The sequence below is a fragment of the Peromyscus eremicus genome, chromosome 3, assembly GCF_949786415.1.
Source record: "Peromyscus eremicus chromosome 3, PerEre_H2_v1, whole genome shotgun sequence".
Taxonomy (NCBI): domain Eukaryota; kingdom Metazoa; phylum Chordata; class Mammalia; order Rodentia; family Cricetidae; genus Peromyscus; species Peromyscus eremicus.
In genome coordinates, this window is record NC_081418.1 from 12,499,887 (window position 1) to 12,524,548 (window position 24,662).

Here is a 24,662-nt window from a genome sequence, read left to right on the forward strand (position 1 = left end):
TGCTTGTATCTATCCCCTCTCATTCCACTGGGTGTAAACTGAGAAGAACTGGGCTGCATTTTCTCTTTGTATCCCCATGCTCAGCTAGTTGAGTCACTAGAACCCAGACTGTTCCAAAGAGGGACAAGTAGTCTCCTAAAGCCACTACCCACGCCAGATAATTTATCAAAAATAGTCTGTCCCAGAATTCTTCTACTTGTAATGTTAAGTGTCACATAAGATTAAACATAAAAATAGTTTAATGGATTCTATGCGGTGAGGATGGCCTTCTATAAAATCAAGTAAGACCCCAGAGGAACTTCACTATGCACACAGCATGACTAAATTACACTCTATGCCCTTTAGAGATCACATCATGTTACAATTTTATCCTAATGAAGTACTTCAGAATGTTTAGAAATGACAATTACTGAGCACTTAGGAAAAGTGTAAGTAAAAATTATGTGACACGAATGTATGTATTTAGGAATAGGTATGTCCGTATGTAACAATTTATGAGAAAGAGACTGGATTTGAAAGAGAACAAGGAGGGATCTATGGGAAGGTTTAGAGAGGGCAGAGGAAAGGGGAAAATGGTATAATTATATTATAATCTCAAAAAATAAAAGAAATAATTTAAAAATAATAAAGAACTAAAAAGGAGAGGGAAAGTATGTGACATGAATACATTGGTAATTTTTCCTTACTAACAAATTGAGGTTATATTAGAGGTATTATTTTTTTCTCTTTTTGTAACTAAAAACTTCAATTTTTTAATAATGAAACAAACAATTCTACTATTCGAGAAGCAATCTCGGAAGAGAAAAATCTTTCCTATAAACATAAATTAAAAGGGTATTTTTCAAGCCACCTTTCACATGGCCTCATTTCTTGGCACTAAGCACACCTAGAAGGAGAACCACCCTTTCTAATCCCATGGGTTACTGTTCTAGCAGGGAATTCTTCCACCTCTAAGTCCCAAATTTCATGAGATAAGGTGATATTGCTGAAACTCTAGCCAAGTTTTCCCATGAACTTCCTTTTTATCCCTTATGCTTTTTTCCCCACCCAAGAAGCCCCAATAGGCAAGCAGAGAAACCAATGAACAAGACAATTTCCGAGTAATAAGTTCTGGTAAGCACAGAAGTGATGCTAACTATAACACCACCGTGAGAAGCACAGACATGGACAGACAGGTAGGGGCCGAACCACTCCAAGTCAGGAAGGAGAAGAAGTCCAAGAGCAATGAGATCTATGGGACAGATGGGGACGAACAGAGCATGTCACACAAGCCACTGAATACAAAGTGAACTTACTCCATGTTATGGGAAGCCACTGGAACAGAAGTGAACTGATTTCTGTTTTTGAAAAACTCACTGTGACAATATGCGGAGAACTGGACAGAAGCAGGCAGGAATGAGAGCATAGCAAGGAGTCAGGAAGACAGAGCTGTGTATGAGGAAGACTCCAGACACAGGTTGTAGCGGGGCACAGAAGGCTGGACTCTCAAAGGGAGCTCATCGCTGTGGAAGGTGGTAGAAGAACAGGCTAGCAGCAGAGACCCCAGCTCTGGATTCCCTTCTACTACTGTCACTTGGGGCTGTCTCTCTTTGAGATCTTCTTCCTGGTGAGCTTTCAAGACAGATGCCGCTTACCTAGAGGGCTTTCCGATTGAAAAGGCATAGTAAGCCATAGACATGTATGATCCACAAAGCCCCTTCTAGCTTTAAAACGTTATGATTCCAGATTTCAGAATGCTTTGTCAATCACAAGCAAAAGAAACTGAACCTTTTGCCTAGATGATCCACCTCCCAGCATCTGTCCAGATGGGAGCCTGACCTCAGCAGGCTAACTGCCATGACACAGATGATCAAGCAGCCATAATCTCCCACCTCTACTCCTTTTCCCTCTAAAGAGCTGTGCCTGCTGAGTGGCCTACCCACCGCTCTGTCTCGGCTACTTTCATAATGGTGCTGATCCTACTGCCAAGACCTAACCACCTAAGCCACTGCCTCCCAACACCATTACAGCAAGAGTTAGGATGTCCCAGGTGGTTTTGAAGGACATAAGCACTCAGGCCATAGCACTGACTGTCCTTATATATAAGTGGCTTCGGTAAAGTTAGTAATAAGTAGTACTCCTGTCAGAAAAAGTTAATTGTGTCCTTAAAGAGGTCAGAAACAATTCATGTCTAGGTGATGGAGAAATAAAGCAATATGAGATAGAGTTGGAAAAAAAGACCACTAGATAAAATATGACATAACATAAAGTGTCCCTGAAAAAGTCTCAGGCTTTGTTGGTGGAAATGAACGGATCATGACAGCCCTAACCTGAGCTGTGGGTTAATCTACAGATGGATTCACGGTTTGAAGACATTCTGGGGAGAGAATGGAAACATTTAGGGTTGGGGACTAATGGAAAGAAACTGAGCAAAGTGCCTGGGAGCATGCCTTTGAAGAGTACCTTGGCCTTGGGCTGGCTCTGCTCCCCTGCCCGCCACCCCGCAATGTCCTTCCATCCGCTACTTCCTGGCCACTAGGAGGTGAATAGCCCATCTTCCAATGCCCTCTTGCCACCGTAAGTTCCACTTTTCCTCAGCTCCAAAGCAATGGATTCCAATAAACTCGGAATCAAGTCTTTGAAAGTGTGGGCAGAAATCAATTGGACAATTCCTTCCTTTGTTTAAGGTCTTTCTTTCAGGTGTTTGTCACAGTAAAGGAAAACAGATGACCGTGACGTGCTTTCTTGATTGTTGCTCATCAGAAGTCAGTTATTCCAACTTCAGGAAGTTACCTCATAGTCTCTTCCCAAACTAGGTCAAATTGTAACCCTTGGATAATTTGTTGATTGACAGCTAAGTTCGACCGCTGCCCCCTCACACTGTGTGCACAGCATGTCAACAGCTCTCACACTGGTAGAGCGGGCTTTGTATTTAGACTTCACAAAACACTGGGTAAGGTTGGAATGACGTAAATGCATGCATTATGTCTGCTGAGCTGCTAGAGAACCCTAATGATGAGATTATTCCACTAGAAGCCAATGAGAGAGCCAACTCCACAGGTTGCTGCAAAGTATCAGATACATAGGATCTAAAGAATTCAGAAGGCATTGAGGACTTTCCTTGGGAGTTACAAAAGAGACACGACAGTTCAATGTTTGCAGAGGACATTTTTGCAAGCTCTTTGAATATCATGGGGGCAGGGAAAAAGCATATAAATTTTATATTACTCAAAAATACTAAAAAAATTTCCAGCTCAAATCATTATTTGTATTAACAGAATTAAAGTAGCCTTATCTCAGGTAAACTATGGGTTCTTTAGGACTACAAAGAAGCAGCTTCCAGGACCCCAGACAACTACCAGAGATTCCATAAATGTCCCTATTAATATTTACATGACCATTCCCAGGGAAAAGAATCCACGGCATGCACCAGAGACTTAAAGTTCAGATGTTGACATGCAAATCTCCGGGTTTAAGCCCTAGCATCAAATAAAAAGAAAATTCCAAACATTGAAGCATCTTTGTAAGCCAAGAAATATCAATATATTTTCAAGGTATTTCTTTTTGGGGTAATACTAGGGACTGAACATAGGATTTCATGCATGCTAGGTGTACCACTGAACTAGGGCCTCATACCTTCGTAATATTTTCCCCACCTGTATGGAAACTGAGCTGTAAACCTTTGAGTAGTTTTGTTTAGTAAGAATTCAATCTCTGCTTGGCTGAAATGGCCTAAAGATTGAATCTTAGAGCTATTAATCTGTTGTTCCCCAATCAAGCGTGTAACACGCAGATTCTTTCAACTGCCCATTCGCCTTCCTGCTCTCATCTTGTTTCCTATGAAGCAAATTTCTTACTTTCAAAATCATGAGAAAATTGAAGTGCAAGACCTCTTCACCACATTTAGACTTTTTGTGGTTTCAGTTTCCTGCAATCAACCATGAGACTGTAAGATCTCACGTCATCATAAGAGGAAGGGGTGTGTGAGAACAACACTGTAAGGTATTTTGAGAAAGAGAGAGAGACCACATTCACATAGCTTTGAATGTAGTATATTGTTATATTTATTCTATTATTTTTGTCATTAATCTCATATTGTACTTAATTTACAAATTAAACTTTATCGTGGGTATGTATGCATATGAAAATATAATATATGCAGGTTTCTGTGCTATCCATTGGTGTGGACTGCATGGTAACCGTTGCTGCTTGACAAAGTGCTGGCATTTCAACATTGCAGACCACACTTCTCCAGCACCTTTTAACTTTCATTTTTAATGTTTCTCACTATCGATGCCTTTCCCTTTGGGAAATTTTGTTTGGGCTTTGGTAAAGGATGGAAATGTATCCATGGTAGCCTCTCTACACAAAATTATTCTTTGGGAAAACAATCCCTGCCAATTTGGAAGCAGGAATCCCATGTGCCCTTCTCATTACACAAGAACAAGAACGTTAAAGATTTACTAGGCTACAAGGCACACCTGATCCCAAGGACGAAATGCCTACAATTCAGATTCAGAACCTGAGGCCAGTAAGGGCAGGAACTTCCTCACAGTCCACCTCCTCGGGTACTCACTTTTGGACTCTGACACTCAATATTCTCTACCTCTTCCTGTTTTTGAAGATAACTGCTGCACCTATCTTATGCAAACATTTCCTGAGCACCGGCTCTCACCCTTTCTCACAAATCCTTTCTAACAAACCTCTTTATATTTTTCTTGGTCCCATTTCTCCATTCCTGGATTAGCTCCCAGAAAGCCTAACCTGTAACAATTTACAAAACACAATTGCTGGTATTTGCTACTGCTAAAATCTACTGGACTCCCATCTTTCTCATCTTATTTAAGAATGATTATGTTCTTCTAGTTTCTCAGGCTAAATGCTTTAGAATCATTCTAGAATTTTCTCTTTCACCCACAGTCAATCTGCCACAGCCTCGCTAATGATCCCAGCTTTCCATTCAAGGACCTGATGAGATTTGTGTACTTCTCCCTGAAGCTTTATGGGGTATTTCTTACTTCAGAGGTCCCCCTCTCTATTTCCACATATCTCTGTCAGCGCCTCCACTGGTTACTCTAATGCTTGTATCATCTTCTGAAGCTCACTACAGGGATGAGCTGGAGTCCACACGCTCTACCACCTGGACCACTGAACACAGTGTACCCATATTAAGACCCCACAAAGAATTACTTTAGGTTAGTGAATTTTGCAAGTTTCCAACACAATCAGTACCACAAACAATACTTACTTTCATTAGTAGTGTTTGGCAGGAAGTTTCCTACATTTGCAAAGCTGTCTGTCATGTCTCCAAACACCAGCATCATAAGTGGGAGTGCAATTCCATGGATAATAGCAGCAAGAGTTCCCACCAGCATGTACAACTTGTCCAGCCAACCTGCATAGCGAAACTACAAAGAGAGGAAAATAAGAGCATGGGCATGGGTAATTTCCACAGATGTTCCCCTCTACCTCCAAAACCTCTTTCAAATCCAAACTTTTTTCAGACTACTAGCTACTAGTCCAAGCTACCCTCTTGACTTTGCCTCTTTGCCCTCTACCCTCTTACTGCAATAGCTTGATTAAAAAGAAAATGGACATTTGATTCATTTATTGAGTTCTGTCTTAATTCTTCACATTGGAATAGTCTGTCTTCTCTTTTTATATGAGAGAACTATAAAAGTTGCTCATGAGATAATATCAGAGATATCAGGACTATTGCTCCAGTTTCTAAGACTAGAGACCACTTTTTAGTTCATGGAAAAAGTCCTGAATGCCAACGGCCCCTTGAAGACACCATTGAGGAAACATTTTACTAATTTTTAAAATTGTTTTTGATTAAAGATCTGTTGCAAAATGGTATTATTATATCTGTAAAGTAGCTTCAACGTATTTGAAAAAGAAAAAGAATTACTTGGATGAATATTTCCCAAGAACATTTTTCTCTAAGAGGTAAAATATGGTCATACTGAATGACTACTACAGATTAGCACCATTTCTCTAATCATAGGCAAGATACAAGAAGAAAGCAAGGCTTATCTGAATCCAAAAAGTGATAGAGGATAACTATCATAAGAAAGGGTAAGTAAGCCCAGGGTCTGTCAAGGGGGCAGAATGACTCAAGAAACTGGTGAAGGGCTAAAAGAAAAAAAAGTACGAGAAAATGAAAATAGAAAGTACTGAGCTAACTGCAAGAGTCTGTAGATAATCTCTAAGAAAAACGGTTGTCATATAATGTACCATTTATCTCCAGGTAGCATGTCTGTAATCATGGGAGGGAAACCAGGTAAAAAGTCTAAGCAGGAAATGAAAGAAGCATGAAGAGCAGGGATCAGGCAATAGCACCAAACTGCCCGTGAGAGTCTACAGGACAGACTCGGAAGCAGGTGGTTGTCATGGGTAGCCATGTAGCTATAGTTAAGAGCTTTCTAATACAGAGGGGAAATCAGTAAAAATTCTTAACTCTAGGCAGAAAATGGGAACCAAAGTAAAGACCAGGGATCTGGGAACACAAAAACACAGAAACAGAAACCAAGAGTTTAAAGCTTATATCTACTTCAGAATGAGACAGAACTAACTGTCAAGATGCTCAGCAATGGTGAAGTGGAGCGAAGAGCTGAAAGGAAAGACAAGAAGTCAAAGAGCTCTGGCCAGCACTGAAAGGTACTCCACACAGCAGGAGCCAAAACAAAGACAAGTTTCATGAAACACTTAATGAAAGCTAAGGCTGGGGATAAAAAAAATATATTAAATATTATAGTTCTTAGGTATCTGTCTTTAAATTATTTCTTGCTACTAAAAATGTAACCAAATGAGATTAATTGTGAGTTAATGGCATAATTTTCAAAACAACATCTTCTTTACAAATTAAACCCTGAAGGTAAGGGAAGAATAGTGTCTGGGCATATTTCATGTTTGGTTGTACCACAGGCTAAAGGTTGCCAGTGCATTCCTTATTTCGTGCAAGCAACTGTCTTCTCCCTTCAAAAAGTATAGAGAAAGAAATAGGTAGAAATTACCTTTTTTTTTTAATTTTTTCCAGACAGAGTTTCTGTGTATAGCCCTGACTGTCCCAGAACTAGCTTTGTAGACCAGGCTAGCCTCAAACTCACAGAGATCCATCCACATGCCTCTGCCTCCTGAGTGCTGGGATTAAAGGCATACACTACCACTGCTTGCAGAAATTATCTTTTTTAAAAGAATCTATTAAATACATCAAATATCATATTCTTCAGAATAAGAAGGTAAGATAATTGATAGGCAAAAATTTCACTCATCATCACCATCATCAATATTCCACCTCTAGAACTTCTCATTGGCCAAAATCAAAACAAGGGAGGTGATGTGTGCAAATTTAACTCAATGACAGATATGAGCCGCAGAGTATATACCAAAGATACCTAACTTCAGAAAGCTTGAAGGCAGGAGGAAGACAAAGGAAACAGTACAGGCAGTGTGCATTCGGCATGCTTTGGCAGCAAGTGTAAAGAGCAGACATGAAATTGAGCCAATGATCATTCTCTCCCCATGGAAATCCATCAGAGTAAATCCCTCCTAGTTTTGAAGGGAGAACAGATGTTTAGAAGCAAGATGGAAGGCATTCTAGCCGGAGAGAAAAGCAAGCCGAAGCAAGATAGATTCAGACGGGCTTTGAGGAGATTAAAGTTGCTCAAGTTAGAGGTTTCATTCATGAAAGCACAAAAATAAAGCATATTAACTAAGAGGGACCCTTCAAGGAGATGGGGGAGCTAGAAGAGTCACGTGTTTGAAAGGATGGAGAGTAGGAAAATCTCGAGTGCTGGCTGCATTCTTATCCAGGATGTAAACCCCTCACCATCTGAGGCAGTCATCACAGGAGTGGATGAGGTCATGTAGAGAGAGAAAGGGATGCATGGAGTGAAGACATACCTGGACACAAAGCTACAGAAAGAGAGTGTTAACTTCTCTTGACCTTGGGATAAAAAGAGGAAGAGAAAAGGTAACTAGCAGATTGTGGTGCAATGCCAATGGGACTACTCCAGGATGCCCTGAGTAAGCCAGACAAAGAGACAAGAGGTAAAAACATAGGATGTAAACAGGGGCGATAGCCTACAAAATACAGGAAGTAATTATTTCAGTAACCTGGGAAAGGGTATCATCTATAGAAATCAAAGTTAATAAGAGAGGCAAGATAGTCCCTGGGTGCCGCAGGATTCCTTCTCATTGCTGGAGGAGCGTATACGAGCTGTCATCATCACATTAAACAGGTGATCAGAGAGCACCGTAAATAGTGGGGAATACCTCGATATTGATGTTTTTAAGAGTCATGAGTCACAAAGGATACAAAATTCCCCTATTTAATTTGTTTACTAAAAATGTTTCATATGAATGCAATAGAACAGTTAGATGTAACTTCTATATAGGAAAAGCCAAGCATGGAAAATAAAGTCCAATGATGTCACAGGGGAGTCACATAACTAGACTAGCAGGTAGGACATTCTACAGGCCACTGGAGCATCCCTTTCAGGCCATTCTAAAGAGAAAACAACAAAGGATGTCACCAAATGTCTTATTTTGAATAAATCAACTGTAAAACATAATTACTAGATAATCTGGAAAATTGAACATAAAAACTATCATATTAAGAAAGTATTGCTCATTTTGCTAAATAGTGTAAATACATTATATTTTCAGGAAAAGTTTTACAGAAAACCCTTTGAAATGAATAAAATGAGAAGGCTATATATAAAATACCATGAAATTTGTGGATGTAACTGAAACACGACATAGCGATATGCTAATAATTATTAGCAATACATGGTGGGTGTATGAATCTGAAGTTTCCCATTCTATCCTTTTATATTTGAAATTTTACAGAGTAAAACTTGGGAAAGAGAAGATAGTTTTCAAAGCATGGAGAGGTATTTCTCTTCATCTCAGACTGGAATAAATGAGGCAAGAATGAATTCTAGTAACAGACATAGCAAGATAAGTCAGCTTTGTCTTATTTCTCTGTGACTTCTGGAAGAAAGAATGAGATTTGAGGAAAGTAATAACAAAATGTTGAGTAGGATGAAAACCTCCATCAAATGTCTCAACTTTACAATTTATGAGGAAAGAGGTGGGCGAGTAGAGGATTGAGTAGAAACCTCGAGTCTCGCAGGGGACACTGATTGCAAAGAGGGGACAGAAGACTGTAAGAGTTAAAAGGGCAGGGAATCTGCTGTGACGTTGTGTCTCCTAGTAATGACAGGGAAACGTACTCAATTAGACTTGCCTGAACAAGGACAGCACTAATAAACATGCTAATGTGGATGGAGAAAGTCTCATAGGGACCTCACCTCCAGACAAACAACTATAGACAGCTAAGAACTGCTGAGAGGGAGAATTCATCTTTCTCGGGGATGAACCCCTAATTGGTTATCCAATACCAAGTGGTCAGTCCTGACATCATGTACACACAAACAACACTAAATGGACTCAGTGGTTGTCCATGTCGATGTATATTTACAAAGCAACTTGGCCAGGAGGCCAGGAAACTGAGGGGCTGGCATACAGAGTTGGAAAGGGAATGGGGGGACATTATGTAATTATATTATAATTTAAAGAATTTGAGCCTCAGGTTTGGTATTTATAAAATTAAAGTAAATTCACACACCCGTTACAAAGATTACAATGCAATATAGAAACTTTTATCAAGAAGGTAGGATGAAACATAAAATACCCCACTACTATAATTAGTTTGCAAACATAACAATAAGAATTCACAGTCAAAGAATAAGCAGACAAAGTTGTAACATATCAGGTGTAACATAAGACTGGATAAAGGTATTAACTGGCTATAGGTGAAGGCCTTTAAAATAAAAAGGAACTGAAAAATAACTGGTTAGAGGCTAGCAGAAAGGACAGAGAAAGTAAGCCACAAACACAAAACAAAGGTAACTGGTATTGAACACTGAAGGCGAGTCATCCCAGGAAAAAGGTGGATGGCACAGGCAGGAAAGGAGCTGAGATAATGTTCACAGCATGATTAGCAATGTGACCTTACTGTGACCCATGGGTTAGAGAGGAAGATCACTGGGTTCATTCACTCATTCAACATTTTAAATTTCTTTAACAAGATATACTAAGATTCACATTTGGTTTTAAGTACTGGCAATAACAGTGGACAACATGGGTTACCTGTCCTTAGAAAGCATACAATGTGTGCAGTTGCTAATTAGAAATAGATACGGTCACTATCCACTCAGTATCTAGGTACCTATTAGGTCTCCAGGCACTGTTCTAGACCTCTGTGGAACAAAAAGGAACAAGATGTAAAAACACCCCACTCTCATGAGCACACATTCAGGAAGAAGAAATGTCAGAAGTGAGGAAGTGGTTAAGCATTTAGAGGCTATAAATTCATACTGAGACGGTGACTTACAGGTCAGTGAGTTTAGACTGGCAGGTCAGGGAACAGCCACAGGAAGGATGCAGTTTATTATGTGGGGATCTCTAAAAAAAAAGCATTCAGGTTGGAAGAGCACATGCAAAGATGCCTGGGTAGACATGAGGCTGGTATACATTAATGAGCAAACACTACAGTAAGAACAGACAGGGCAGAAGAGCTTTCTGTGGTCAATTCATAAATAAGACAGGCCATACCATAAGTGGTTTGTGTATTAGAAAATGGCTTGGTTTTTTCACTCCGAAATTTCCCTTAAGGAAAAAGGAAAAAGCATTACAACCCTTAAGCAGAGAAGAAAAGCTGTAGAACATTTGAAGGGAGGGACTGATGTTCCCATATGACTCTGACAGGTAGGTATTGAGAAGAACCAAACTGGAGCACGGATGCTAAAAGAAAGAGTGGCTGAGAGAATAAAGCCTTGCTAGGAATGAGAGACAAATGAATGTCACTCCTAACATGTGTGCAGTCTAACCCTGGGACCCTGTCTGTGAATACACTTTGTCTGATGTGATAAAAGAGACCGCAGGTGTTATGGATTTGGGAAGATTATCCTGGGACATCCAGGTAGACCCACTGATCATCACAGAGGTGCTTCCAAGGCAGGAGGGTGCTCAGAGGCTAAAGTGACACCAGGAGGGGACACAGAGATGTAATTGCCCCCTAGATGTTCAAAATGGGAAGAAAGCACAGTCCAACGAACCTCCAGAAGGAGCGCAAGCCTCCTGATGCCTTGATTTTAGTTCACTCCAGAACCAGAAGAGCATAAATTTGTTTGTCTTCAATCTATCTAGTGGTATTTTCTGTGGTAGCACTAAAAATGAATCACAGTGCCAAAAGAGAGACAATAAAGGAGCAAACTTTCCTTAGAAAGAATCAGAAACTGTAATTGAAACTGATATATTTGAGCTTATGACATCATAGACAGATGCTATCTTAGGAGGAGAGGACCAAGGTCTTCACCCTAGTATAATTGACAAAGGAAGAGTATGGGTGGGGATGTTGTAATTGAGTCAAAGACTATAGAGTCTGGGCTTACAAGGTTACTAAAATAGAAGCATGACTCGAGCGTAGGTAAACGAAGCTGGCAAAGGAGGAATGTTATCAATTGGAAAGGAATATCATTGTAAGTGCAGAGAAGACAGAGAAATTAGGAAGAAGGTTCTGCTTGAGGATCAAAACATAATTTGAAAATGTCTGTGTAGAAGCAGATGAATGCCAACCTCGTCAGTGATTCAGGGGATAAAGGATTGAGAAACTCCTAAAAGGCAAAGGTGACTCCAGAAGCCAGAAGTGGGAAGAAACCACACCATATCATCACAGAAACAATTTGGTGCCCAGTGACAAGGGCAGCTTCAAGGTCAGATGGAGTTTTCAAATGTCCACTAAATTGAGTAAGTGATAGGAGTAGAAACCAAATCCCAAAACATTCAAGCTAACCGGCAACAAAGATGGAAGAGACTTGACAATGTAGCAAATTCCATTCACACAGACTGGGGATATGGAAGAAAAAGGATGATAATAGCTATGCCAGGCCTAGAAAGGGCAAATAGGTGGGAACCAAAGTTCAAGTAATGTGTTGTAAGAACCGGGCCGGGTGTGGTGGCTAATCACATTACCTCTACTAAGGAAGAAGGAATATGAGTTAGTTTCAAGCCAGCCTGGACTACACAGTAAGACTTTGCCTAAACAAGCACGCCACAGAAACTGGGCATCAGTGTTTTAACATGAAAAACAGAGTGAACAGATCCAAATTCAGGTAGGTTTGCAAGACGGTTAATGTTACAAAGGTCAAGGAGTGGTTGGTTACTCATACAACAATAAAAGCCACTGAGTGAGTAAGAGGATCAGGGTTGGAAAGGAAGATGCTAAGCCAGGCGGCAAAGTCTTCAATGACCAGATAGTCATAAGATAACAGCATTAACAAAGAACTCTTCAGCTTCAGGGAGGTTACATTTTAACCAATCATAAGCTGTCATAAACAATTACAGTTTTTAAAAGTAATCATCTACTTGCATAGCTGGACAAAAGTTGGGCCTTCCATTATAACAGGTGACCGTGACTTACAGTTCAGCACTTAACTTCTTCTTCTTACAGTTCAGCACTTTTCTTCTTCTTTTTTTTTCTTTTTTCTTTTTTTTTTTTTAGTTTTTTGAGACAGGGTTTCTCTGTGTAGCTTTGTGCCTTTCCTGGAACTCACTCTGTAGCCCAGGCTGGCCTCAAACTCACAGAGATCCACCTGCCTCTGCCTCCCGAGTGCTGGGATTAAAGGCATGTACCACCACTGCCCTGCAGTACTTAACTTCTTACGTGTGCATTTTGCCCAGCAATGCATAAGGATAAGAGGAGCTTGACCAGCACAAACTGAAATCAAATAATGCATGGAAGGTACTTACAAAGGCTGGTTCCTGACATGGATAGTATTGTCTGTTCAGAACAATGGGGACTAATACGATGCACAATGCAGCTTAGAGTTAAATCTGCCACAAATGATAACAGAGTGTGTAATCTTTGCGTTTACTTTGTAGGAACTGCAGACAACTTACATTTTTCCTGCTTTTACTTACTTCCACTTTCCCAGTTTCCCCACTTGATTTTAAGTCTATTCTACATTTGTGTTTCTGAAAAGACTAAAATGAGGCCTGACATAAAGTGAAACCTAGTATAAATTTTGAGTGAGTTGTTAAACTTGGTAACTATTCTCTCCACACTTGTAAGTTCTCCTAGTAAACATAAATTAACTCTGGGAGCAGAAAGAGTCCAGAAATATTTAGAAAAAACTACTTGGATGATTGGTGCTTGGTTGGCATCTAGAACGTGGATCTGGGAAGGTTCTGTCTTTGCAGCTGGTAACTGTGGCCAGTTTGCAGTGTGGATTACGCTGAATGACTTGCTTTCCTTATGAATCTACAATTTTGGTACCTACCAGATAGAGGGTTTCTTAATAGCCAGGCCCCGATGAAAACCTTGGCACTGTCGCTGAAGCACCCCACTGACAGAAAGCATTGTGCATCTGCTGTTACAACTTACAGCTCCTTGCTGGGGAAATGGGTGTTTTGAGTAGGTGACTCTGGGAGCTTGTGTCTGATTTCTTCTGAACCTCACTCCATGTGACTTTTGCCATTACTGCTTTGCTTTGCATTCTTTTGCTATAATAAATCTTAACTGCAGCTTTTCAGAAAGGTAGCATCATAGCCAATGAGGTTTATCTAAGATGGGATTATTGCTGAGTACATTACTCAATCTTAGCTGTGAGTATGGCAACATCCTGAGTTCTGAGTCACCCTAGTAAGTCATTAGACTCAGAGTCCTTTGAAATCCCCAACACACACGTTTTACTTTTACCTAGAAACTACTAATAAGCATTGCAAAAGTATTAGAATTTTAGCCTAAAACCTTCTGATTATATCCCTATGTTTATAGGTTTTATATAGAGGTTAGAGTTCAGTTTTCTACATCAGTGTTTTGGGACAAGAGAAAGATGCCTGTATTGGCTAATTTTGGTTGTCAACCTGACATATCCAAGAAGAGGGAACCAAACTGTAGAACTGCCTCAGTCGAACTGGCCTATGAACATATCTGTAGGGCAATTTCTTGATTGCTAATTGATATAGGAAGACTCAGCTCACTGTGAGAGGCACCATCCCTAGACAGGTGGGTCTAGGCTGCAAGAAAAGTATGTGAACTAGGAGCAAGCCAGAAAGCAACTTTCCAACACGGCTTCTGCTTCAAGCTCCTACCATGTCTTCCCCCAGTGATGGACTATAAGCTAAAATATGAAATAAATCCTTTCTTCCACATGTTGCTTTTCATCAGTGTAACTAGAACAACACCTAAGAAGTACAGCACTTCTTAAAAAGGCTTAGAGTACCTTCCCTTCATCCTCACCTTACTAGGTATTTGGGGGCAAGAAAATGCTTAAGGATTAAATGAGTTTGTATGGGAATAATTATAACAATGTCTAGTACATATTGCTATACATGTGAGATTATTGCTACTTCACATTCAGACTCTTTATTTGTCTCTCTCTCTCCTCTCTCTCTCTCTCTCTCTCTCTCTCTCCCTCTCCCTCTCTCTCTCTCTCTCTCTCTCTCTCTCTCTCTCTCTCTCTCTCTCTCTCTCAGAGTGGCTTGAATTCAATATTGATAGCACTAACTCTATATAGTAGTTAGGGTACATTTTCTGAAATATAAAACTCTCAAGTCTTTAAGAAATTATAACCTATAAACCACAAGAAGTAAACTACAGGGAAAAAGAAAGAACTTTCTGGTAGTGTATGCTCCGCATGCACAAAAGGCCTGAGTGGATGGATCCATGGCACCAAACAGAACAAATAGGACCACAACAAAAACCTAAACAGTAAGAGAGAACCATGTTGATATCAAAGTAACTACATAAATTAGATTTCAAGAATGAATCTAACTTTAATGTAAGTTTCCTCCTATACAAAAGTATAAGAATGAAATCTTTAAAAAGAAGAATAAAATCTAAACCAAAAAAGCTGTCATTTGGTCATTCAAGAATTATTTCTGTGATGACCTGTGTGGGATTCTTGCAATCTCAGCACTGTGGAGGTAGAGACAGGAGGATCATGAATTCAAGGTCATCCTCAACTACACAGGGAGTTAGAAACCGAGATACTTGAGCTCTTATCTCAAATTAAAACCACCAGCAATAATAATGACAAGGGCAAAAAGAGGGGTGAAGATGTGTAACAAAAGGAGCCATAGCAAGAACACATGTAAGCAGTGGAAGATGTCGGTAGTCTAAAATAACCAGAGTCTTCAGTGCAAGGCATGAAACTGTTTTCCTACCTAAATCTATTTTTATATGGAATGCTCAAAGATGCACTTTACATGGCACTCTTTCAGTCCTCCACACTTCATGACACGTCTAGTGTGGAAAGGGTGAATTATAAGGAAAGTGTTGAAAGACTCAATTGGTTGAGCATTGTCCCAGGTTCTGGTGCCTGGAACAGTTCATGTAAATTTGCATGGACCCTTAGAAAAAAGGAAGTGTTCAAGGAAACAGAGATCATTTTTAAAAAGTCACACCTATAAAATTCCTGTCATATTCCAAGTGAGTTTTTAAAAATGCTTTCAAACAACTAGTATGCAACCAGAAAACTAAATAGTTACGTAATTTTTCAATTTTACATTTTCAGCTATTCAGCACAGAAGAATAATGGCATATGCTAAATCATAGTAATAAATAAGCCATTGCTACCTTTTATTATTATATGTATTTGGGACTTTGACCCTGCCAGGATGTAAGGGACATTAAAAATGTCATGCAATGTACCCGTGTCCCATATCCAGATGGCAAAGATCATGATGAGGAAAGCTGTCTATGGAGGCCATAGATCAAAGAGACCTAACTCACAAAGAGAATACTGAAATCTAGGCAGAAAGGTGTGCTTGCTAAATCACAATTCATACGTCAAATTATAAATAGCCTTCCCTTGAAAAAAGGAGAACTTTAATCTAGCTTTACCTCCTCATTACGATAGTCTCCAAGGAAATACTGTAACAGATGATTTATCTCTTCTCTAGGGGACAAAAGGACGAGATAAACTTGAAAGAATTTTAGTAATAAATTCAAAACTCACCATTGTAAACACACTGACCACTGGTTTCTTTTCTTTCTTCTCCTTTTTACTGAAAATACAGCAGAATAATTACACAAAACTTTAAAAACTATACAAAACCTTACAATTACTAAATCAATTTACAGAGTTTTGTTAAACAGCAAGACAAAATTCATGTCTATACTAGTCAACAAAAACATAATAGTATGATATTTATGTGTTTAAATGTAAATATGTTTGCATATATCTTAGAAATCTATCAGTGTGTTGTTATTGATGAGAATTAGAATCTTTATATAAATATTTCTTTGTACCTTAGATATTTCTTAATTTTCCACATTGTGTATACACACACACACATACACACACACACACACACCTACTTTTTACAATGAGAAAAACACACACTAAAAGGAAAGTTTTGCGTTTTTATTCCAATTACAAAATTATTCATGCTTTTAGTATTGACCACCTTGGTTGTCATTTGAGTAATGGTGGTGATAGGCATCCTATCTATAGACTGAATGTTGCTCTTTCCGAATAGAGCACAGTGATGATCAGATCTGTGTCAACTAGCCTAAGACACAGAGTAATTCAATCAGCCTAGGAGGAAATCTAATTGTGAAAGGTTATCTGCAGCACTAAGCGAACCATTATAGAAAGAAATACAACCTAGAAAAGATGCTCTGTAAACAGTCAAAAAGCTATCCTTAGACATACAGGGTCCATTCTTATTTTGAGCCCAGATGCAAATGATTAACCCATTTTCACTATACATAACCGCCACCTAAGATTAAAGGCAAACTAACCATACTGAGTCTCATTGTTCCTGCGCAGAAACATTGTTAGAACAGAAAGCCTTATTTTTACATGCATTTTTAAGTTCAAAAGGTAAATTTGTCTTTTTCCTTTGGACTAAACGGCATTTAGAAAAAATACACATTCAATACCTCACACAACCACTCTCCACTTAACTTTTGAGACACTCACTGAATTCGGCTCTTGCTAATTTAGTTCCACTGGTCACCAACCCTGAGGATCTCAGGCACAGAGGGCATGCCTGACTTTTTCAGTGTGTGTTTTTGTGGTTAGAACTCAGGTCCTTGTGCTTGCATGGCAAGCGTTTTACAGACGGAACCATCTTCCCAGTGCCAAGAAAAAGCTTTCTAAAGAAAAAGGTCAGAGGTTGCTTGCATTTGGCTTGATGTAGGTGGACAATGGATGTACTACACACAAATATCTTCAGTTTTGTTAAATGAAGAAGTTTGTTGAACAGACATCTTTGGTTCCACTTCATTCTCAGTGCAGACCCATTCAGTATCCCAGAATCCATGATATGAAGAGGACAATAACCATAAGTGGCAGAGTCTTAGTTCTACGCTTTTTATGCTTCTATTCTCTAAACCGATGCTATTTGGAGATGTTATACTAGTATCCCAGGCACTAAGTAAGCATTCCCCATGCAATTTGTAAACAATTCTGAGGAAGGCAAACTTTATCTTTCTCTCAGGGATGAGAAAATTGCAGAAGAGTAAAAAGTCCCACAGCTGGAACAAAACCCAATATTTAAACTTCCGAGTCACGGGGATAAGCTCCAAGCTGTAAGATACATCCTCTGACTTTTAAGATTGTATGGCTTGAAAATGTACTTTTATACCAATTCTCAGCCCTACTAGATTATTCCCTATCCCATCAGCACAAACGATCTTTACAGAAGTGCCAACCATCATTTTAGAGCACTTGTATAGAGTGTTCAGGGCCTTGGTGTTGAACAACAATACCATGAAACAAACAAACAAAAAACCAGCACATCATTTTTTGTGAAGAATGTATGCAAATGCATATAATCCAGGTAGTACTATTATTAGTCCACCATTTTCTGTCAACAAAACTAAATGCTTCTTTATGATCCTTATAAAACATAAGACTGAGAACAGATTGAAATCAGTGGTGACGAGCAGTTCCATAAGAACTGTTAAATAAACAAACAAATTCAGTTTGAAGAAGAACTGTAGGAAAAGATGGCACTAATACCAAAATGAAGAGCTATGCAGGACTGGACACTCCCATTTCCTTCCACATGGCCTCATACTTACTCAAATGTCAAGTGTTTGTGTATGGATGCAATTCTTTAAACTATTCTCTGTGTAGTCCTGGCTGTCCTGGAACTAGCTCTGCAGACGAGACTGGACCTCAAACTTAGTGCTGGAATTAAAGGCATGCACCATCATGCCCGGCAAACTATTTTTTTTTTAAAGGCAAAAGTTAGGCTACTTTCCTTCTACTATGTGTCTTCCTTGTTTATTTGAAGTTTTTATTATTAAAATACGAAATAAACAGGAAAGTATAAAGGTTAGTATATAATTCACCTAGATTAATAAAATTACTAATATTTGACAATATTTATCCATACAAAGAATATGTTATCAATTGTTAATACTCTGCAAAACTATTAAGCTACAAATATTACAGTATTCATATATTCCACTATCATTATCATACCTAAGAAACTTAACCTCAATGTTGAGATTATTTAAAATCCAACCCACAAGGTTCCTAAGTGTGCTTTCTTTCTTCTTTACTGAACTCTGATTTAATCAGAGCTCACACAACACATTTGTTGGTCATGTTTCTTTAGTATCTATTAATCTAGAATCCCCCTTTTGTTGTGACACTGGCTTTTCTTAAAGGACAGAAGTGTCCCATGGTTGTGTCTGCTTCAGACCAAGCCCAGATGGAGGAATTAGTGAGCAACGGTATTTAGAAACCAGGTATGTCACAAAGAGAGCTTATTTCTACTCTCCCTTCTGGTGGACTGAAAATAAATTATAATGCCATAAATCAGCACACTTAGATGTGTTCGGTGAGTTCATCAGACAAGAAAGTTATTGGTCTCAGATGTTATCTGATGACATTCTAACTTGTGGGTTAATAGAAGCTTGAGATCTCTGTGTTTAATACATACATAGTCATAGGAATGTTAGGTCAGACATAGAGGTAGGCTATCAATAAGGGTATTATGGGGACTGAAGACTGCCTATGATAGTTTATAAGTAGGTTCTAGACTTGCAACATTCCTTTGTAGAATTTTGAATGCAAGATACAGCTTCTTTCTTTCTGTGCTAATACAACCATTTTATATAGAAACAGCCATTGAGAGACAAACAAAACGTAATTTTTGCCTTTCTTCCTCTGCCACAAACAGGCGATATCTACGGAGTTGCTTTATCAGAAGCAAGATAATGGACCACAGCAGAGCCCAAGCAGCATATGGTTCAGATGTATGAGCGACCAACAGTGCTCATAAAACTAAGGTTGTAAAACTAAAAGGGTGTGAGCCATGGCTGGCTGGTCTAGAGGCTGAACAGGAGCCTCGGTCAGTCACACACATCTGAAGGACTGCTCCAAGCGGGTGAGTTCCTTCCAATGGCTGGTTTATGTTTCTGAAGGCTGAAATAACAACCACTAATCATTTACTGCGGTGCTGGAGACTACAAACGAATTGCTCAAATGTACAAGACATGTCAAGTATGAAAGTGAAACAATCTGGCTACCTCTTTTTGCCCATCTTCGAGAAGTTCTTGTCTGCTCCTCCGTTAAGGTCCTCTTCAAGCTCCATCACGACCTGGGGAGACACCACAGTTCATCAGCCAAATACATGCCCGCGGGGTCCAGAGCCTAGGCTGACCTCACTGCCCTGCGGGGAGCCCAGCGGGGAGGAGGAGCCCCGCCCTGGTGCTCCCGGGACCGGGCCTGGAGGTAACTCACCCCGGGGGTCCGGGGAGCTCCCGGGTCACCCACGTGGACCGGGTCTGGGCTCTGGATCCTGCCGGCCCGCCCTGCTCGGAGCTGGGCAGCAGGATCCACAGCGCGGGGCTGGCGCCGAAAACACCGGCTCGGAGACTCCCGGAGCGACTGGGGCTGTCGCCACTCGGTCCGCACGGACTTCTGAGACTCCTGACCCCGGGACCAGACTAGGGCATCCCGAGCAGCCGACCCTTCCGGGAAACCGTCCACCTCACCTTGGGCTTTCCTTCGCAAAGTCCGCCAAGACGTGGAATTTGGAAGAAGCGACCCTGAGTTTAGCGGAGCCTGGGAAGATGCGGGCAGAAGCTCCTGCAAACCGCTGCTTGACTGAGCCTGGGTTTTCTGAGGACAGGAGAGTACACTTGGTGTGCTCAGCCTACGCCCAGGCGCAGTCCCGCCCAGTCAGAGAGCTTGACCAGGAGGTTAACCAGCTCCCGGCCCAGCTTGACTCAAGGATTATTGCAGGAGAAATTGCGAAACAGGTTGGACTTCTAGACGAAACGCGCTGTCTGGTTTTCCCTCGCAAAGGTCGAGTTGACAAACTCACATATCCCGAATCATCAGAGACACACTTGTAAGAGTCGCTTCTCTACACATGCGTCCATATATAGAGTTAGTTGAGTGTGTGTAGATCTGCACTTGGTCTTCTGCACGTGACACATTCTATGCATAACGTCTAATAGCCAATTAAACAATGGGTGCAGACCCTGCCTAGTTCCCTTCCTTGAAGAGAATCCCTGTGCAGGAGCTTTTCTTTAGTATGTTTCAGTTTCTCAGGTACATCGGCTTATCTCTTTTATTTAAAAAATAAAACAAAACAGATTTCCAGTATATAAATGGATCATTTCGGTGTAGAAATGGTATTTAAAAATATGTAATATTTTGAACTGTTAGCTATCAAACCAATGTCCATGTCCCTCCAGGGCATTTGAGATTCTTACAGTTCAATTTGGATTATTAAACGTAACTTTTAACGCATTACTTTAGTCGTCATTTCTTTCAGTGTTTACATTTTATATTCTTCCTGTAATTTTCTTCAAACCAACCAGCAGTAAATAAATGCAGTCTTCCCAATACAAATTCACAGAGCAGTTTTAAATCCTTTGAGTGCTTTCCTTCTTTTGTAAAACATAAGGAAAGTGGTTGTTTTGTAACCTCTAATTTGCATTATTTGACTCAAGTTGCCTCTGGACTTGCTGCAAGTATTGAGAAAAAGCAAAGCCTGTCATTGCTTCTGCAAAATGCGAAAGTGTAACTTCTTCCTTTAATATATTTCAAAGCCATTCCCCCCCCCCCTTTTACCCAAAATGTCCTTGCTTTGACTCTTTTGGGAGGGTACGTTACTGATTTCTTTAAACTAATATTGTTACAGACTTTCTAATAGGTCACTAGTTTTTTGTTCCTCTTGGTTTTGGTTTGTTTGTTTGTTTGTTTGTGGGGGGGTTGTTTTTCTCTTTCTAATTGGCTGTGCTCATGGACAGCACCTGTAGTCTACCTGGGGCAAATGTACCCCCTCAGGTTCATCCTAAACATTTCTAGTCTTATTTATGCTTCTGCCCTGTCTTTACTCTTCCAACTAGAGAGACTGCATCTCTCCTATATTTGGTGCTGTGCATACTTAAGGAACAGTAGTAACTAGCATTTCTTAAGCATTGGTCATACATGAGAAACTGCACTAAGCACTTCAAAAGGATAAACTCATTTAATCCTCCCAAGAACTGATGAAGTTGTTATTATTATTATTGCTATTCTTAGTTCCCAGTGAAGGAAACAGGTCTACATTATTTGCTAAAAAAAATAGCTAATAAGCATCAAACCCAGAACTTGGAAGTATTGTAATAACTATCCCTTTTTTCTTTCCTTCCTTATTGTTTTGGTGGGTAGGTAGACAGTGTATCAATATATATTTCCAGATTGGACTTGAACTTTCAATATTTCAGCTTTAGTCTCTGGACTTGGATTACAGACATGTACCACCACACCTTCACCTTTAACTACACTACAATCTAGAACATGACTATAATACATTTCTACCCTACCTTTTTTAGACCCATGAAACTTTTCACCTTATGGCTCAACTTTAGAAATGCTACAATGGCCCTCTGCTATCAACTATATTTCATCTTAGAATTTATTAGGTTTTAAGGATTGTACCATAGTATTCTCTCTACTCTTCTATTTCAACTCGTCAGACCATCTCCCCCGACACATGCATGTTCATTTCATTTCAACCAATTCACTGTACCTCTCAGGTAACTTGCTATTGTCTTTTTCCACCCTGTGTTTTCTTACATGTAAATCTTTCTGTGTTGAAGGCTTGGACCCAATACAGTAGGATTTAGAGGTTGGGCTTTGGGAACTGGTTGGTTCATGGAGCTCTGACCTAATCCACTGAAGGATTCTTACTCTGCGGGACTATTGGGATTTAACTGGAATTTGGAAGGTGGGACTTAGTTCCAGGGAGGTCGTTGGTGGTCTGTCCTCAGAAATTATGCTTTGTCCTAGACTCCCTTCAGTGCCCCCTTTGTTTTCTAACTGCCATGATGAGAACACCTGTGCTGTACCACATAATCCCAGCCGTGATGCTCCACTTCTGCCTAGCCTGTGGACTGACATCTCTGAAATCATGTATCAAAATAACTCTTTTCTCCTTTGACTGTTTCTCTGAGATATTTCATCACAATGATGGAAAACTAACATGTATTCTCTCAAGATTTCTAATTATTCAAGTTCTGCTCATGACCCTCTTGTAAATTGTGTCTCTGTCCTTGATTTCTGTAAGAATACATTTTCTCTTCTTCTCCTAGCTCTTCTGTTTAGCTACTTTGAGTCTAAATTTAATATTTAGAAAGAGGAGCAACGTTCACCTTGATGAACTTATTTGACTTGGGACAGAAAGACTATCATAGGATCCCAGTGCAAAGTAAATGATTCACTTCTGCTAACAATAAAGGATGCACAATGTTAGTGTCCACCCATTTATGTGTAACTGATTTTTATGTGTGAAAGACATATGACTATCCAAGTGACAAGGATATGGGATGACTGTACCCAAATTCACATTACCTCTAGACTGCTTCTTAAAGTCCTGCATTAGAACAATGCTGGGCAAAGGCTCTTTCCATCAAGACTGAGAAAGTGAGTGGAACTCCCAGAATACACATGATAGAAGAAGAGAACAACTCCTGCACGTTGCCTTTGACCTCTGTACGCATGCTCAAAAACAAACAAATAAATAAATACAATTTTTTATTTTAAAAAGCTAAACCTTTAAATTTGGTAATTTCCAAAGATGTTGTCCTGTTGTCTTTTAGCCTATAATGTGACAGTCACAGCTCAAGTAGAATGGTGGTCACAATAAAGTAACTCAATTTAAAATTAAGTGATTTATTAATGTACTCTGGGCAGAGATAATTTCTACCCTTCACCTACTCCTAATTAGCCTTGATTTTAACTTGATAATTACCAGTATTTTATCTGAGGATGGATTGTTTGTTATTTGTGGTTCACATAAAGATTACATATCTTCTTATTAAAAATACCCTTGCTTAGGTATTAGTTAGCAACAGCTTACTGAAGTTGGACTAGTAGGTTAGCTGCCTGAGTTATCTTTAGGGTGTTTGGGGATTCCTTTGTCACAAAACATCTCCTCTAAGATCCTCTAGGATTATCTTTCAAACTCCATTAGAAAATCATCCCCCTGAGGAAGGCCCTGTCTTCTAAACCTACTATAAGACTTTTAAGAAATTGATAGAAAAAAGGAGTAGGTTCGAGTTACTCAGCCTCTCAAAGCATGGATTTCAATATTGTTAAGTCAGAGACAACACAAGGATCGATGTCTTCAAGAAACAAATAGGGCAAGTTTTAGAAATGTTCAGTATAAAGCATGTTATTAGCTGTTCTTCCTAACAAAGATGGCCAATGGCTAGACACCAAGGCAAGAGTAAAGCTTAAAAACTCAAGCACAAAGTTGTAATGACTGAAAGGGGGTAGTGAAGGATACTGAAAGTAAATATGATGTGAAAATAAGTATAAATAATTGTTTTATATACATAAACACAGAAGCCTTTTTATTTTAAATGCAACAAAAAGTTAAATACATATTTATTTAAATTATTACGGAAGAGCTATGTTTTAATATGTAAAGAAACTCATATAAATGGATAAGAATAATACAAAGGCTCAAATATAGCTGGGAAAAAAATAAAAAAGTAGACAATGCATATAAAAGGAAATAGTACACTAGAAATTAAAAAGTGGGATACTTTAATATTCATGATAGCTACAAAGAAACACAAATTAAAGCACAAATATATTTTGGAAAAGTGTGGCTATAAACTGTTCATTAGAGTAAAGTAAAATAAGGTGGTATTAAAATGAATAAAGAACCAATGTGGCCATATATATCTTAAACATATTTGATCCAATAATTCAATTTGGGAAATATATCTTAAGTGATTAAAAACAAAAGATTAGGGATAAGGACCAAATATATCCATTTCTGCCTTATTTTCTTCTGATAAAAAGTGAGATAAAAAGTGGCATAAATGTTGAACCACATATGCATGGCTGGGAAAACAATAGTCTCTCTTAAGCTTTATTCTGTTATGACGTATGTGTATAAGTATATGGTGTCTGTGGAAGAGCACGAGTGTGCACGGAAGGGAGAGGGCACTTGTGTTGCTGGTTTTCTCTGACAAACTTTATGGAGGCTCTGGGGAGTGAACTCCTGTTGCCCGGCTGGCATGGCAAGTGCCCTGAAAAGGTCTCTTAAAGAAAGTAGGAATATAAAAATCACTTACCAAGTTTGTAATGACACTGGAGAATACCCATGCTAATGTTGCCAGGAAAAGGGCAAGGGGAAAT

General features: G+C 39.4%; 1 protein-coding gene across 1 annotated transcript in view; it reads right to left on the reverse strand.

Moving 5' to 3' along the window:
- Abcb1 (ATP binding cassette subfamily B member 1) overlaps positions 1-24,662 on the reverse strand; it is a 159,845-nt gene that overhangs the window by 58,110 nt on the left and 77,073 nt on the right. Inside the window, exons 2-4 of the mRNA XM_059257289.1 lie at positions 19,544-19,614; positions 16,011-16,059; positions 5,228-5,387 (exon numbers count right to left, since the gene is read on the reverse strand). Of these exons, the coding sequence (XP_059113272.1) occupies positions 5,228-5,387; positions 16,011-16,059; positions 19,544-19,608 (274 nt within the window). The 5' untranslated portion in view covers positions 19,609-19,614. The remainder of the gene's footprint in view (positions 1-5,227; positions 5,388-16,010; positions 16,060-19,543; positions 19,615-24,662) is intronic.